The sequence below is a fragment of the Pleurodeles waltl genome, chromosome 5 (genome assembly GCF_031143425.1).
Source record: "Pleurodeles waltl isolate 20211129_DDA chromosome 5, aPleWal1.hap1.20221129, whole genome shotgun sequence".
Lineage (NCBI taxonomy): Eukaryota > Metazoa > Chordata > Amphibia > Caudata > Salamandridae > Pleurodeles > Pleurodeles waltl.
Genome location: NC_090444.1, coordinates 1,697,561,229 through 1,697,578,573, shown reverse-complemented (window position 1 = coordinate 1,697,578,573; position 17,345 = coordinate 1,697,561,229). Strand labels below are relative to the sequence as shown.

At 40.3% G+C, this 17,345-nt stretch overlaps 1 protein-coding gene across 1 annotated transcript in view; it reads left to right on the top strand.

The window, feature by feature from the left end:
* The window catches only part of MRPL19 (mitochondrial ribosomal protein L19), a 59,700-nt gene that overhangs the window by 13,770 nt on the left and 28,585 nt on the right, over positions 1–17,345 (top strand). Inside the window, exon 3 of the mRNA XM_069236047.1 lies at positions 8,235–8,353. Coding sequence (XP_069092148.1) covers positions 8,235–8,353 — 119 coding nt within the window. The remainder of the gene's footprint in view (positions 1–8,234; positions 8,354–17,345) is intronic.

Below are 17,345 nucleotides of genomic sequence, written 5' to 3'. Positions count from 1 at the left end.
GTTCCCGCCCCTCATCCCGCCCCGCCCTTCTTATTGTTCAGAAGAACACCTCCTGTTGCTAGAACAGGAGGTACAAGCCCTCCTTTCCAAGGGCGCGGTGGAGTTGGTCCCAGAGCAGGAAAGGGGTCGAGGATGTTACTCAAGGTATTTCCTGATTCCCAAGATGGATGGTCGTTTGAGACCAATTCTGGACCTGAGGATCTTGAATTGGTTCCTCAAGCAGGAAAAATTCAAGATGCTGACCCTAGCACAGGTGCTTTTGGCGTTGAACAAGGAAGACTGGATGGTGTCTGTCGACTTGCAGGATGCTTACTTTCATATCCCGATACTCAAGTCACACAGGAAGTATCTCCGGTTTGTGGTGGGATCGCAACACTATCAGTTTGCGGTCCTTCCGTTTGGTCTTACTTCAGCACCTCGAGTCTTCACGAAGGTGATGTCGGTGGTTGCGGCAGAACTCAGAAGGAAGGGGATAGCAGTATTCCCTTACTTGGACGACTGGTTGATCAAAGCCAAGTCCCCGGAGCTTGTGTCGCATCATCTGCAGTCAACAACCCAGTTGTTGTTCGACCTGGGTTTTTCGGTGAACGAGCCCAAATCTCACCTAGAGCCCTCTCAGCGCCTCCTGTTCATAGGGGCAGTACTGGATACAACATTGGGTCGGGCCTTTCCTCCGCCTCAGCGGATTCAAGATATTCAGGATTTGGTTCCAATGTTTCGAAATGGAGCGGTAGTTCCAGTCCTCAAGGTCCTTCGTCTGCTCGGTCTGTTTGCCTCCTGCATTCTGTTGGTCACGCATGCTCGCTGGCACATGAGGGCTCTTCAGTGGTGCCTCCGAAGGCAGTGGTCTCAACACAAAGGGGATCTAGAGGGTACTGTCAAGATCTCCAGAGATGCTGCTGTGGATTTGAAGTGGTGGATTGCAAGCAACAATCTTTCACAAGGAAAGCCGTTTCAGCAGTCGCCACCAGTGGCCACAGTCATAACGGATGCTTCCACTCTAGGGTGGGGAGCTCATCTGGGGGATCTGGAGATCAAAGGTCTTTGGTCTCCAGAGGAACAGATGTTTCACATCAATCTGTTAGAGTTACGGGCTGTACGTCTGGCTCTCAAGGCCTTCCTCCCTTCCCTTCGTGGTCAGTCGGTACAGGTCCTAACAGACAATACTACCACGATGTGGTACATAAACAAGCAGGGAGGAGTGGGGTCGTACCTTCTCTGCAGAGAAGCTCTTCGTCTATGGTCCTGGGCAAAGGACCATCAGATTTGCTTGATAGCAAACCATCTGGCCGGAGTCTTGAACGTGCGTGCGGACAGTCTCAGTCGCCAATTCTCGGCAGACCACGAGTGGCGTCTCCATCCAGATCAAGTCCGTTTAATCTTCCAGAGGTGGGGGTTTCCTCGGGTAGATCTGTTTGCCACTCGAGAGAACGCGCATTGTCCGTTATTCTGCAGCCTCCAGTATCCGATGCAGGGAGCGTTGGGGGACGCGTTTCAAATAACCTGGTGCGGCCAGTTGCTTTACGCGTTTCCTCCCATACCCTTGATTCCTCGAGTATTGAGGAAGATTCGCCAGGACCGGGCTCTAGTCATCCTAATAGCTCCGGATTGGCCAAGGAGGGTATGGTACTCCGACCTTCTCCAACTCTCAATGTGCCCTCCGCTCCGTCTCCTTTTCAGGGCAGACCTCCTCTCGCAGTCGCAGGGGCAGGTTCTACACCCCAACCTCCAGAGTCTGCACCTACATGCCTGGAGATTGAACGGGGCAACCTGAGTTCCTTCTCTCTCCCGCCTGAGGTAGTGGATGTTATATTAGCGGCCAGGTGACACTCCACTAAATCTATCTACGCTAATAGATGGTCTAAATTTGTTGCGTGGTGTGGAGAGAGGCAGATTGATCCTTTGCATGCTCATCTATCGGACGTTTTGTCTTTTGCTCTGTCTCTAGCGCAGAAAGGTTGTGCAGTGGCTACCATTAAGGGTTATTTATCGGCCTTGTCAGCCTTCATATGTCTTCCAGACCAACCATCTTTATTTAAATCCCCTATTGTTATCAGATTCCTGAAAGGTCTTCTAAATAAATATCCTCCAAAACCATTCGTTATGCCGCAATGGGATTTGTCCTTGGTCCTGACTTTCCTTATGGGGTCCCCTTTTGAACCTATGCATTCTTGCCCCTTAAGGTATTTGGTTTTAAAAACAGTCTTCCTGATAGCTATAACATCAGCAAGGAGAGTGACTGAGTTGCAGGCCTTATCAGTAAAGCCCCCTTATACAACTTTTTATGGGGATAAGGTAGTGTTGAGGACCAAGGCTGCTTTCCTCCCGAAGGTTGTTTCACCCTTCCATTTGGCTCAGGCAATTACTTTGTCCACGTTCTATCCTCCGCCTCATCCTTCCAAAGAGGAAGAAAGACTGCATCGTCTGGACCCAAAGAGAGCGTTGAGCTTCTTTATTGATGGAACAAAGGATTTCAGGCTGGAGGATCAGCTTTTATTGGATACGTGGGCAAGAGGAGAGGAAAGGCAGTCCACAAGAGAACACTATCCAGGTGGGTTGTTCTTTGCATTAAAATCTGTTACTCTTTGGCAAAGAAGGATCCTCCTGAGGGCATTAGAGCTCATTCCACCAGAGCTAAGTCGGCCACTTCGGCCTTGGCCAGAGGTGTTCCTGTGGTCGACATCTGCAAGGCCGCAACTTGGTCGTCCCTTCACACTTTTGCAAAACATTACTGTTTGGATTCTGAGGTTAGAAGAGACGGCCATTTTGCACGGTCAGTGCTGCAGGATTTCTTGGTTTGACCATTTAGGCACCCACCGCCGGGCGTGGTACTGCTTTGGGACTCTATTCATTAGGTGAGGAATCCACAGGTAGTTGTATCCATCAGAAGAACGAGTTACTTACCTTTGGTAACGACTTTTCTGGTGGATACATTAGCTACCTGTGGATTCCTCACGGTCCCACCCGCCTCCCCGTTGCCTTTCTGGTCTTTCCAAGTAATCCTTGAGTGCGCTCCTCTTGGTCTTTGAGGGTGCAATAGATGTTGTATATAATATATTTATATATATGTATATATCTTTGTGTATATACTTGATGTGTGTATATATTTTTAAAAAAAGAGAGAGTTATATATATATATAAAAGATTTACAGTTATTCATGCAATGTTGTGTATTTTTACAATATAATGGGATGTTGCCTTGCTTCTTTCATTGCATTGCCTGGTTGTTCTCATGCACGTAAAAAATGATTGGTACTGACGTCCGCACGTCGTCGAGGACCTCTTATTGCCTGTATGACGTCCGACGCGTCGCGTGGGCTAGAGTGACGTCCTCGTCGATGTGCAGAGACTAGTAAGAAGATTTCCGTCGAATGCTGGCGCCATGGGAGTATTCATTAGGTGAGGAATCCACAGGTAGCTAATGTATCCACCAGAAAAGTCGTTACCGAAGGTAAGTAACTCGTTCTTTTTGTCTAGTTACGAATTTGAAAACCTGAAAACCTTCTCAATCCTGTGGGGTGCGTCTTTGCATTAGAAATGGGAATGGCCATTATGTCTTTGGCCTTAACTATCAATGCATTTTCCCGTGGAGACAGAATGGATAAAACCCTTTTGATGCATTAGGCCCTTAATTCCCAAACCGAATTCCCAATTTTAAACAGGGAAATACAAAGCGCGTACAGGAACAAAAAGTAGTAATGTATGCACAAATATATTATCTATTGAATCTAAGAGCTGTAAATAACAGGTTAGCAACTTCAGGATGGTGGGATGCTGTTTCCTTTGCCGAGAATCACATTTTGTCAGTGGCATGCATCAACTCACTGAGGCATCCCCCTAGATGAGGGTCCATTACAGTAGTTTCTTCTATGAATTCTGTTCTTCCACGTAATGCTGGATGGTTTGCGGGATTATTATTATTATTATTATTATTATTATTATTATTATTATTATTATTATACTATATAAATAGAACTCAATAAAAACAGCTGTATTTAAAATGATCTGTCCGCAGTAGAAGGCCACATAGATGTGGTCTGTGTTCATTTATGTAAACATTTTGCCTCTAAGTATGAAGCAAACAAAAGACCTCTATTTTCAAAAATGTATGTCACTTGTATAATTCCCAATTTCACTCAACATTTGCAAGCAGGGAATACTATTCTGCCTTGTCCATTACTGAGCCCTTCTATTGAGGCTGCCTTGCAACATGTAATACCTGGCAAGCGGATTGGGTCTCTAGATACATCTCTCATGCTTAGTTATTGTCTCTGACTACTGCCCCAATTTGACAGCTTGCTCATTGTCCAAAGGAACTCTAGTTCCTTTTCATTTGTTAAAGCATTGTCTTAGAGGGCCATACGATTAACTTTACAAAGCATTTCTGTTGATGATATTTATACAAAATGAAACATTCTTAAACTAAAACATAATTTATTTCATCCTGTCTTGCACATTAGGAATAATCAGTTATTTCTTCGAATATAAACTCAAATGAGAATTTTTTCTTTACTTTAGAAAAGATGATCACTTTTGTTTCCTTTTAAGTTGTGTTTTAGAAAATGTTTCTTTATAGTAAAAGCACAATTTGTCTGCAGCAGAGGTGTGGAAGATCTATTCCCCATGCTCAGAATAATCAATTACGATAAATGAGTTCTATTCACTGACTTTGAAAATTAGTTCAGTTTATAGTAATTGGGTTGCAAATGTATGTTATGTGGATAGCAACAAAACATTGTATTTACCAATAATTTTTTAAGAAAACACCTTTTGTCATTTTAGGGTTGATTTGTGATTTAGCTTGAAAGACTGAAATCTATGTTTCTCATCATGCATGACCATCATCTGTATGCTGTGACATAATTCAAGTAGAAAAAATCTGGCCTAAAACCTGGGTCAAGTTTTTTTTTTTTTGTTACCCTGAATTTAATTTAAGTTATTAGCTCATCACTTATGGCGAAAAGTGATAGTTGATAGAAATCGATGTTAATGTGGTTTGCACTGACAGACATTCAGTTAAGTATGGTTTATCTGCCTTTCTCTGATGCCTCCTCAAAAGCTTTATTTGATCCACTTTTTCCTTGACACTGTTAATGAAGTTATTTGCTTCACGGCTCCAGATGATCCCCAGAACTACTTTAGAATTTAGTTTCATGGACTGTAAAAACTGAATTAACTGTTAGTCTAGACATGAAGATTATTTCTGTTCTCCAAATATGAAAGTGGTACTAAATGATTAAATCAATAATTAAATTAATGTTGTTTGTTTGTCAAGACTTTAACAACCACCAGTCTGATAACTTTCTCTTGAATATCATGATTCCATGCTTCTGTGGAGAAGTTAGAAATCCTTTTCACATCAAATGAGAAATTCAAACTTTGATTAAGAAATAGAATTGTTTTATGTAAAACAGGACTTTAGCACCTTAAAAGCTCTTGGCCCTAAGGGAGCAACATAATTGTACAGGTTGCGAAGCACATTCTGGCCTGTGGTGTTTTAGAGGCAAAGAGAAATAATTAAACAATTAAACACGGGTCAGGAGTCTAAATGGATGATAAATGACTTGGCTTTGAAATATTTCAATAAACCTCTAAACAACCTGGTGTTATGTCATTTGTTTAAGTAGTGCTAGGGAGTCAAACTAAATCTGTTTCCAGAGATTCAGTAGTATTCCAAAAAGCCCCTGTTTCTCTTTTTTTGTTTGATTTGACCTCTCTGCATATATTGAGTTTAGGTAAAGAAGAAGGTGGGGGTTGAAAAAACACATCAAAAACAAAAATAATATCTTAATAAATGTAATCCATCCTGCCTCCTTTCTGATCATTAAGACTACTGTCTTTGAAGTAGACTTGAATATCGGTGAGAGTCCTCCTGCTAAGTGCTAGTCCAGTGACAGGGCTCAAAACATCCACTCGACCACTTGCATTGGAGAGTTTTATTTTATGAGGTCGAGCTATTTTTATATTTCACTTACCTTTTGGCCAGTGGACAAAGAACAGGTGTTCTGTTCAGTCAGAAACTGAATTAGCAATTAAGATGCCTTTAAATCGCATTCTTCTCACATTTGCTCTGTGTTCAGAGACATAGGTCAAATGTCAGTTTGTCTTCTAATACTTTTCCTTGTGACTGCAGAGTTCCAGGAGTTTGTAAGGTGAACTGTCTGACCTATGTGAAGTGAAAGGCTTTTGATATCAGCTTTTTCCTAACACACAACATTTATATAACCAAGTCAACTTTACTAACATTTCAAAATACATTTCAGTAGCTGTGAAAGACCATTTTTTGTACTTCTGTGTGATGTAAAAAATATTTAAATAGTATGAAAACAAAGTCAGAACACTTTACTTGGTGATGTGCAATAATGTTTTCTGAAACACAATTTTCACAGATTATTGTAACTACATTTTATAGTTTTATCACTAAAGCTGCAAGTTAGTGGGAAGATTTTCGGACATTTCTTGGAAATTTACTGTCTGTAAATGAGTGCGCTACCACGTCATACTTTAGTAATATATTTATTACAAGTGAGTGTTTAAATATAAACTGAGAAACACTCCTGCCCTGAAGGCAAAGCTAATAGTAAACTAAGAGGCAAGTCATGCATGGATCATGTGTACCCTATATGTGTGCTAGATTTATTATACATGGAGCAAACGTTTAGTGTATTTAATCAAACAAAAGAGGCATTTTTTCATCATAAATGCTGAATTCACATATTTGAAGGTGCACTCATATGTGAGAATAAAGAAAAAGACAAATGTAAAATACAATCTTTGCCTAGGATCACACAATTTGAGACCTGTTTCCAGGTCAAGTACATTACAGTTAGATCGAGTAGATTATTCAAGCTACTCAACCTGCAGGTCTAGTAACATTTTAATGATTTTTCGAGGCCTAACTGAGTACTTGTAGTGTACCACTTAAACTTTCCTTTTTACAATAACAAATGGTGAACTCTTGGCTTTATTGGGTTAGTAAGTGCTTTGCAGCCTTTATTTAAGGATTCTTAACCACCTGCTGTATTTTAACAATTAACATGTTTTAATTCACAATAAAGTAACCAGCCATTCTAGTGTTTCTTGTTTTCAGTTTGTTTGTTTGCGTTTTCAGTCTTTTAAAAACATGATCAAATTGGTGGTTATCATGGTTCAGATTTTGTTTGCACTACAACAGATCACAGGGACATTGTTTTTCCTATGCCTGTAAAGAATTTTGCTCGTACTTCCTCCATTTTGTTTTATTAATAAGTCCTTTTTCTTTTCCTGCTCCTCACTCCTTTCTTTCCATCCTTTCTTTGGTTATGCTTCTTGATGGAGCATTTAGTTATTTCCTGCACCTCCTTGCTTGTTTCATTCCCACCACTCAGATGCCTCTTTCCAACACACCCAGGTCCAGTTTCACAATGTCCATTACTGGAGGTATTTTCGCACTTCATTAAGGTTTGATTACAGGAGAAGAAAGGTTAATGGTGGGCAGTTAAAACCGCATGCTGCTGCTATTTTCTTCATTCATATGGACCGAGCAGTCTGATGGTGTCCTGGCTGTGGGTGTGCCGAAAGTCCCCATATATGGTAGCTTGTCAGCCACCTATGTGGGGGTGCTGATTATGATAGGAGTGTGACATTGTGCCTACAATGCAGCATTTTGCCTCCCCTCTTAAAGCTGGAGGCAAAAAGTCACTTTTCTTAGGGTTAGGATTCTTGTAAGCCTGATTCTTTATTACAGGAGTGGGTTAAGGTGGTGTTGGTGAGACTAAAATGGGCTAGTACTCTATTTATTCGGAGAACAGTTTCCAAATCAGTGCGTTTTAAGAATACCATGGTGCCCTTTGGAATAAGATGTTCCTATATCTCCTCAAAGCTGGTAAACATATTTGTCAGGCTGTAGGACATTACCTTACATGGGTTTGAACAGTGCTCAATTCACCTATTCCCTTCTCCATTTCTGTTCTGTTCAGCGCACTTTGTCTGCTGTTTGTGGGTACTCTTACTGTAAACTTTCTGTAAAGCACTATCTAGCCCCTAATCTTTTCAACTCTCTGGTTACCAAGGTATCCCCTAAAACTGCTGCATTTCAAACCAGCGATGTTTTATAGCCGTGTTTTTCTCATGTTGTGGCTCAAGAGCAAGCAAAAATGTGCCAGATACCCATAACTAATCTGGGAACCAAAGAGTGCTGTTTTTTCAATGGTATTATAGTTCTGAGTTTGGAACCATGTTTTGTCATTCTACAGGTACCTGAGCCCAGAGTTCATCCCACCTAGATCAAGAAAACAACCTTTCAAATACTACGCTGAACGGAAAGATATGTTAGAGAGGCGGAAAGTGCTTAACATTCCAGAGTTCTACCCAGGTTGGTTTAATACACATTCTTCATTCATTCTCTGTGCTGTGAAATCTGTCAATCTCCCAGAGCTACATTCTATGAATGATGAAGCTAAGCGTAAAACATCCCTTAATAACGCTGCCAAAATAGGGCATCGTAGGTATTGGAGAAGAAGCACTAGAAAGTTAATGTGTGTGGACTGAAGGACTGGAGCCCAGTTGGCTATAATGGTGGCGTTCAGATTCCTTGTTAAAGTGTTATTTATTTATTTTAATCAGCAGCATATCTTATTATTATGACAGTGTCCAGTTTTTCAGTGTTGAGAAATATATATAATAACAAATTTTCTCATTTAACCTAATCTGACATTGGGTGTTGGTTAGCCTGATGTTTAAATGGATTCCACATTTAACTCTGTCTCCTGGCATGTTTGATTATTCCTGTAAGACACATTTGGTCATATTTTGACATTAGAAGGAAAGATGAGTAAAAGACGAAAATAAAAGAAAGTATGCAAGAACCATGCTTATGATTATATGTAACATTACTTCTATTATCTGAAGCATGTACTAGTATATCTAAATTATACATTACATGAAATATACAACAGTGAGAAAACAGGTAAAATGTGATTTCCCTTCCCATAGTAGTACATGTTAATTTATGTTTATTTTGATAATTATATAAATAAGTCGAATCCTGTGCATAGTTCAGTACATTGCAGATTTTTAAAGTGAGATTGTACTCTCCATAAAGTGTCACATTTTAGATTAGCATATCTAAGACCAGCAGGAATAATAAGAGATCCTCCCATGTTTTCTATGTACAAAGTATTGATTACAATGTGATATCATTAGAAAGTCCTGTAGTAGCAAATTCTTTGTTATAGCTGGAGTTGTTAAGTATGGGCCCAGGCCGGACCATTCTGAGTGTGGTACAATTCCTTGCTAGAAAATGTCCATTTTAACTTTTAACTTTAACTTCTAACTTTTTTTACAGAAAGGAGCAATCGCTCATTCATGTATCATTTGATTCAAAGTTCCAGATGGATCTTTGCAATGTCAGCATTTATTTGATTCTCATAACTTATCTTTGTGATGTTTATAAGGGGGTCCGAATAAATGGATGTATTAGCATATATCTTGATTGGGCAACTGTGGCGGACGCCTTGGCCCTCAATAGGGACTCTAAAGTAACCCACAAGACTTTATCATTAATATCAGGTCCAGTTTATTAAATAATTTGCCTGGTCACCATTTAGTTTGATTCTGGACTCAGGAGCTAAATCTGTTAAAATTATATAGATGGGGAGGCATGACATCCTATTTTCTCTAAAATTGTAAATAGTTATAGAAACTTTAGTTGTATGCGTATGATCTGAACCTTTGAAAGAGGCACTTTTCACCTTAGGAAAACTTTAAAAAAATACAAATTCTATAAATTGAACCTCTGTTTAATGTAGGAAAAGAATGGAAGACAAAAGTTTTCAAACAAGACCACAGTTAAGTGGATACCTTTCCAAATCCAATGTCCTGACATTAATGTTTTACCATCTAGCTTTATTGTCTTAACATCCCATATTGGAGCAAACTATGTCTGCCCCAGATGGAATGATGATCACTTATCTAGGAAGAATAGGAAATTAAGAAAGGCCACTTTTAGAAGTGTTATGTTCAATCTGAATTCCCACAACAGAAGAGTTGTTTTTAAAGGCTAAGAGTGGCTTAATTGCTTGAAGAAATAGAAGTGGAGACAATGGACAGACCTGTCTGGTTCAATGTTTCAAGAGAAAGCAGTTTGAAGATGGACCTTTAATCCTAATGTTCGCTCTCAGCCTCTGATAAGAGAGCCATGACTTCTATAATTAAATAATTCCCTAATCTGTTTATCCACATTGTTGCTTGTAAAACAAATTTTAAAAAAATCACACAGTATGGAATGCCTTGCCAGCATCTACCGTGGTTGCCGCTGTTGAAGTTAAACCTTTGCAAGCTTGATGTATATTCTGTGCAGATATTCTGGTGTTGTTAGTCAGTAGTTTTACCCTCATAAAGTACGTTTGTACTTTCAAGATTAATATTGGTAGAATTCCGGTTCGGAGTCTGAGTCTTATTTTGGAGGTTTTTTGGTGGTATTTTTAAGTTCTCATAAAGTCAAAAGGTTCAGGAGTTACTGAATGGTGTATCAGAAAGATAGAGCACTTCTAAAATGAAAATCTCATTTGAACTGCTTTAAGCACTGCCACTGAAAAGCTGAAACTGTGCCTGGAACAAACACATAATGGTGAAGCAGTACTCTGAAAGGTTGCACTTGCCAATCAGAAAGTTATGCTGGAGTCCTTTGCACTAGGGAACATAGGTGAGGATCAGTCCCTTGAACGATTCTCGCAGACAAACTTAGCTATGTGACATGTTTTGTCCGGGCAGAGCGAGTGATCCAAGTAGGGAGGACCACGTGAAGTTCTTGCTCATTATTGTCCCAACAGCAGATGGTATCTCTATATATCCTAATTGACAGTTTTTAATCATATTACTGCTTTGTGGCTTAGAGTTCAAACGAGTTCATGTCAGTGAGCTTGTAGTGTGATGGTTAGCACCGTCTTGGAACATTGTATGATAGATACTATGGCCTGCCTAATATAGAAACAGTCTCTGTAGTGTAGTGGCTATAAATAGCCCCCCACTTGCCATAAAACAGACAATTGTGAGAGAAATACATTGGATTTATTCAATGTGTTCCCTTATATTATTTTTTAGGTTATTTGTTCATTATTTCTCAGGATAGCATTGTAGTACACAAGTATAGGACATTACTTACCCATCAATAAGTAATGTCCTCATGTTATCAACACTAATGTACACAGTTGCACATTGATGAGAGCCCTGATCAAACGTTAACCATCGTTTTTCATTAAATCACTGTAAATGAACCATTGTTTCTCATTAAGTTACTGTTAGCACAGTTCATGAGGTTTTATTATAAGAGCTTCACTCCTTTAGGAAAGACCAAACAGAGATCCAAAGCCTATCCAGCAATTCCTAATGAGACTTTGAGGTTGAAGCACGTCTTCTGTAATTGAAGAGCATTTTATCCATTGCCGGAGCTCTCATTAACAATTGATGGAAAGACTTTGGGGCTCTGTTTGATTTTTCCTAAAGGACTGTAGCCTTTATAATGGGACCTCATGAAGTGCGCTAACAGTAACTTAATGAGAAACAATGGAATTTATCCCTTCCCCGTGGGCCTCATCTGGATCACATCCTCTCTTATTCAAACTAATATACAATTATTGTCATATTACTGCTCAAACTAATGAATCTGGTAGCTTGAAACTTGATCAGAGGACTTGCTTTACTGAACTGGTAGTTTAGATGTTAAGTAGTGGTACCATTTTGTTCCAACGCTGTGCCGACGCTCTCCTGCGGTTGGAGTCAGCTAACAATCTACTTAATAAGTTTTGAAAAAAGAAAGCCATGCTGCCAACGCGCAGTAGGTGTGCCAAAGGCAACCCGTCTGCGCCCGGATTGCATCCAGTGCCAGCCATGTTGCTGGTTTTTCAAGACTGAACACCCCTTTTGATATGTTCTCTAGGGAAGTGTGATTTGCAATCCTCAATCCAAACATAATTTGGAACACTGTGATAGTAACATGCTTTCTTGCTCATCCTGTGGGTTTACCCTTAGTGGCCACAAAGCTAGTCAGCTCCTGTCACAAGGGCTTAATGCTAGGGCTAAAATTGTGACAACAGTTCAATTAATAATGATTCATCTAGGGTTGTTTCATTCACACTGTGCCTTATGAACTGGAGATTGCTCCAAAAACGTGCCCCAGACATATTATGTGCTTCTTGAAGACAAATGGAAATTTGTTCCTCACCGAAACATGGCTGAAAGAAACATCTCCTCCAGATATTGCTTTAGCAATTCCTCTATATTTTTTAATTCAACACTTAAATTGGAAAGACAAAATTGGATGTTGAAATGAAGTGATCACATTTCACCTGCTCTGCAAAGAAAATTACTGGAGGGGGAACTCTGAGGGATTGGTCGTCACAATTAAATAAGCACAATTGTTTTCTTTATCAGGTGTGCTAAATTACAGACCCAAAGATTGCCATAAAGACCCCTTACAAAAGCTTGTTAGTGTAGTTGCTCAATTTTCTTCTCACTACGCCAGCTTCACAGTCTTGGGTGATTTTTACTTTACACATGCACAGCCCTAATTCCATAGCAGCCAATCAGTTACAGGCAACATTAGAAGGCATTAGTCTACCACCACTAGTTTCTAGCAGGTCAAACTTTGTATTTTATTTTTTCCAATCTTTTAAAGTTCAGCCTTCTTTCAAAATAGTTTGGTCTGATCATTTCTTGGTGCCTTTCTTTTTCAGTATTACATTGAATCAAACACCTAATGAAGCGATACAAAAACTTACAATAGCCTGGTGCAATATCTCAGAAATTCTTCGTACTGATGCCTTTCGGTCTATTTTGTTGAAACTATTGGCCTCTCTTGATAATGATGCGGTAAATTTTAACAAAAGGTTATTTGAAGTTTTAGATTATGTTACCCCGCTTAAAAACGGTTGCACCCTACTTAGAAGACACCACAGCCAGGGGTGAGTGAATAACTTATTTATTTATATAGTTTCTCTACAGCCTAAGCATAGCTATTCCTCAGCTAGTCAGACTCCAAATGACATCCCTGGAATGCTAGCTCAATATCAAGAACCTAGAACACAACTACATTCCTAGTTACATGTGACATGACATAGCTTGCAAGCTTATAACAAAAACCTTATCTTAAAAAGGGCTACACCTTATGCTCCTTGGTTCTTCACTTCCTCTCTGTGAAACATTGGGTACAGAAAAGCGTCACTCTTACAATGATGATGCAAAAACTATTCATAAAACTGCCTTAAGTAGCTTCCTTAAATCAATACGCAGAGCACAAAGAGAACATATCTCGGTCCAGATTTCATCAGCATCCAGTATGCACCGTGAACTTTAAATAATGTTCTTTTCTTTCCCTTAAGGTTAGGGGAAATAAAATCACTCCTTCAGCCAGATTATGTGACAACATCTCTGATTTATTTATTATTATTTATTTTTTTAATGTGAAAATTCAGACTATATGTGCACAATTTACAGGAGAAGGTCCTCTCGTCAAGTGGGCTACCACTATCAGTTTTTACTCCTTTATCTCTTGAGGACTATGCCAAAGCACTTGCCAAGTGTAAATCCGGGTCCCCTCTCAACCCAGTGCTGAACAATATTTTGAACAGTTCTCTGGAGACTGCTAGAGTCCCTAGAAGTTGGAAACAGGCTCTATTGCTTCTCTCATTGAAGAAGCCAAAAGCCACCCAAACTATTCTAACTAACTTCAGGACCAATTTCATTTCTGCCAGCTGTCTCTAAGATTTTGGAGAAATTAGTTGTCAAGCAACTGACTTACTTCCTCGAATCCAATCCAGTAATCCTTTTCATGACTCTCAATCCAGATTTTCAACTGGGATTTAGCAATGAATCTACCCTGTTAGAAGTTACATAATTCATTAAAGACAACCTAGAGCAGGGCTTTTCAGCAGTGGTAGTTCTACGTGATATATCACTTTTGATATGGAATCACATCAGATTCCACAAAATTGGGATCCAAGGATGGATGAGCTTTGGCCTGGCTAAAATTCTTCCTTGAGGATAGGACTCTGATGGTTTATCTTCTGCCTTTTACTTCTGCAGCAAAACCTCTGTGCTATGGGGTCCCACAGGGCTCTGCACTAAGCCCGACCCTATTCAATAGTTACCTAGAGCCATTGGCTAAGCTTATTGAATCTTGGGGTAAACAATTAATTTCATATGCAGATGACGCTCGACTTCTGTCTTTTCAGGAGAACGAGAAAGCGTTGACTTCTTTTAAACAGTGTCTGAGAGGATTAACTGAGTGGATGCACAATAATTGTCTTAAATTAAACTCTGATAAAATGGAAATTCTTTTCTTTGGGACAAATTGTCTTCCATATACTAGCAGATGGGGACAAGTTGAGCTTGACCTCTCTCCCACGCCTGCTTCTGCAGTGAGTAATTTGGGTATTAAATCTAATACCAATCTCTCTTTTGAACTTCAAATTCAGAACATCTCTTCTCTTTTCTTTGCCAAACTTAAGTCCTCAAAAAGAATTTTGTATCCAGCTCAAGAACATACCTGAAAGACCATTGTTCACACTGTTGTAACATCTAGATTGGATGCTAATAGCCTGTACATAGGCCTTCCTGCCTATCTGGGCCATTGGCTTCAGATCATTCAAAATGCAGCAGCAAGACTGATCTTGAAAATACCTTTTTCAGCAATCTGCTACTCCTTATTGAAAACTCTTACACTGGCTGCCAGTGATTAAACGTATTTAATTTAAAGAACTAATGCTTGCCTAAGGAGCTTTTCCCAGAAAGGTTCTCTGTACTTGAGAAACAGATTCAAACCATACTATCAATCTGAGATCAGCAAATCCAACAACCTCAGGTTTTTGCAAGTTCCTAATGTTTGTAAAGCCAGAAGAGGGGGCATATCCTTTCAGGGGTGTGGAATTTATTAAAATATCTACTTGTCCAGGGGACAGGTTGCTTCTCAAATCTACTTGTCCTGTAAAAAGATCTACTTGTCCCTTTGGTACCATGTAGTGTGGCGACAAATTATGGCAGCAATTAATAGCCTCTCTGATTATGCCAGGGCTACTACCATAGTAGGGCTTGAATACTTGGAGTTTCAATCCCTACTGTAGCAATTTCCTTATTTTGCCACCTTTCTGCAGATCTGCATACTGGGGCTGGAGGAAGCAGTAAGCAATAGTTCCAGGGCTGGAATGCCTTGGAGTCTGCAAACCTACTAACCTGCATGTTTTAAAGATTTTTACCAGCTTCTCTCTAATATTTTCCCATAATAAGAAAGGTTGGACATTTACTCCTGACAATGGCAGAATTAGAACTTCTTCCAGGGTTGGGAAGAAAGTGGCTGGAGGGAAAATGAACTTGCAAATGCTCAATAGATTTTCACATGAGCAAATCTACACATCGTATTTACCCACGCAAAAATACAGTTCACAAATATTTTATAGGGGTATGACATATTCCATGGGTGCACTTTTGTGACTTTCTTTAAGAATTTGGGGCACAAGTAGGTAGGTTCAGATTTGTGACCTGCAAATTGCGAGTCGCAAATCCGAATGTAGGATGGTGTCCTTGACACCATCTGTGATTCGCAAGGGCTTCGCAAATGCCCACATCATGAATAATCATGAGGTGGGTCGCAATTTGCGACCCCCTCACGAATGGTGGCCTGCTGGAGACCGCAGACCACCATGTCTGTGACTGCTTTTCAATAAAGCAGTTTTTTTGGTTTTTTTTTTGTAATGCAGCCCGTTTTCCTTAAAGGAAAACGAGATGCATAACAAAAACGAAAAATGAAACGTTTTCGTTTCATTTTTTCAGAGCAGGACCACTGCCTGCTCTGAAAAAATGTTTACAGTGACATTCACAATGGGGAAGGGGTCCCATGGAGATCCCTTCCCTTTTGCGCAAAGTGTTAGCACCCATTTGAAATGGGTGCAAACTGCGATTGGTTTGCGCCCGCGTTCGCGGTCACAAAACAATCCTACATTGCACTGCGAGTTTCCAATTAGGAAGGGAACACCCCTTACTAATTGCGAGTCGCAAACCTGTTTTGTGATTCGGTAACCAGGTTACTGAATCGCAAAACTGGGTTTTGCATCGCAATGTGCTTTTTGCATGTCGCAAACAGCGAAAGTCACTGTTTGCGACATGCAAAAAGCTACCTACATGTGGGTCTTGGTCCCTAATTAGGTCTGGTGTTAACCAAGACATTTTGTTTTTATTAAACTTCTATTTCTCTCTCTTTCGGCTGGCTTTACTGTGAGTGATCGCATTCTGCTCTTCCACAAGGAGCATATTGCCACACAAAGTAGTTTTGTTCAGTGTCAGGAACTACAGTGGCAATCAGTGACGTAACGAAACTGGAGGGTGCCCCTTTGCAAAGAACATGGAGGATCCCCCTCTCCAGACTCACTCAGGGCAGGTGCTGTGCTGACGGGGCCCCCTGGAGGGCGGCTGCAGGGCCTTTGTTATGCCGCTGGTGGCAACGTGTGCTTTAAGAGTTCAAAAACCTTTTGGTTTTTTTTGCCAATGTTTGTTACAATGTTGAGGGCCTGGTAGCTCCCACAACAATAAAGTGTTACAAAAGCCATGTCAAAATAAGACACGCATTGATGAAACTAAAAGACTTATAAAAATATGTCAGATCAGTTGGCTTTGTCAGTGTTTGTTTATTTTCATGCTTCCCATAATCATGTTGAAAATGGTTACACTGATTTTCCATTAGAAATATTTTTGGGAAATACTAGCATGCATCAACACATTTTACTAAATGACACTTCATTTGCATATAATCAGAGAGCATTCTGGGAGCATTATACTAAGCCTCTTAGCCTAAACTTTTCAAAAATGTGTGTACACGTTTTTTTTTTTGTACTGGAGCCAACGTCAATAGTGAAGTGTGACCTTAAAACATTTATTTACAGCACGCACCCTAATAATGAAGGCTTTCAAATAATGAACCATAAATACAAGTTCGAACAGCATTTTCTTTTGGAAACATATTACCTCAACTGCAGAGAGTTCAACTCTCTGTAAACAGGCAGCCAAAGGGTTTGTGCTGCAGGGGGTTGGGCCTACTTGTCCCAAGGACAAAGTAAATATAAAAACTTGTTGCCCTTGACCCCAAACAAGATGTCCTGGGCGTCGGGCGATAGGAATTCCACATCCCTGGTACTTCATAGTCCTTCTCAGAGTAAATTAAACCTTGAGAATGGCTATCCCCGACGGGCTCCTCGTCACTGTTATTATCGGTGCGGCGACTGCCGGGGGTGGCAGAGGGAAAGCCTGGGATTTTCACAAATAGTGATCCCGTCCCTCCGGAGCTCCGGGAGGTGTGCCCTTCTTGGCGGCCATGTTGG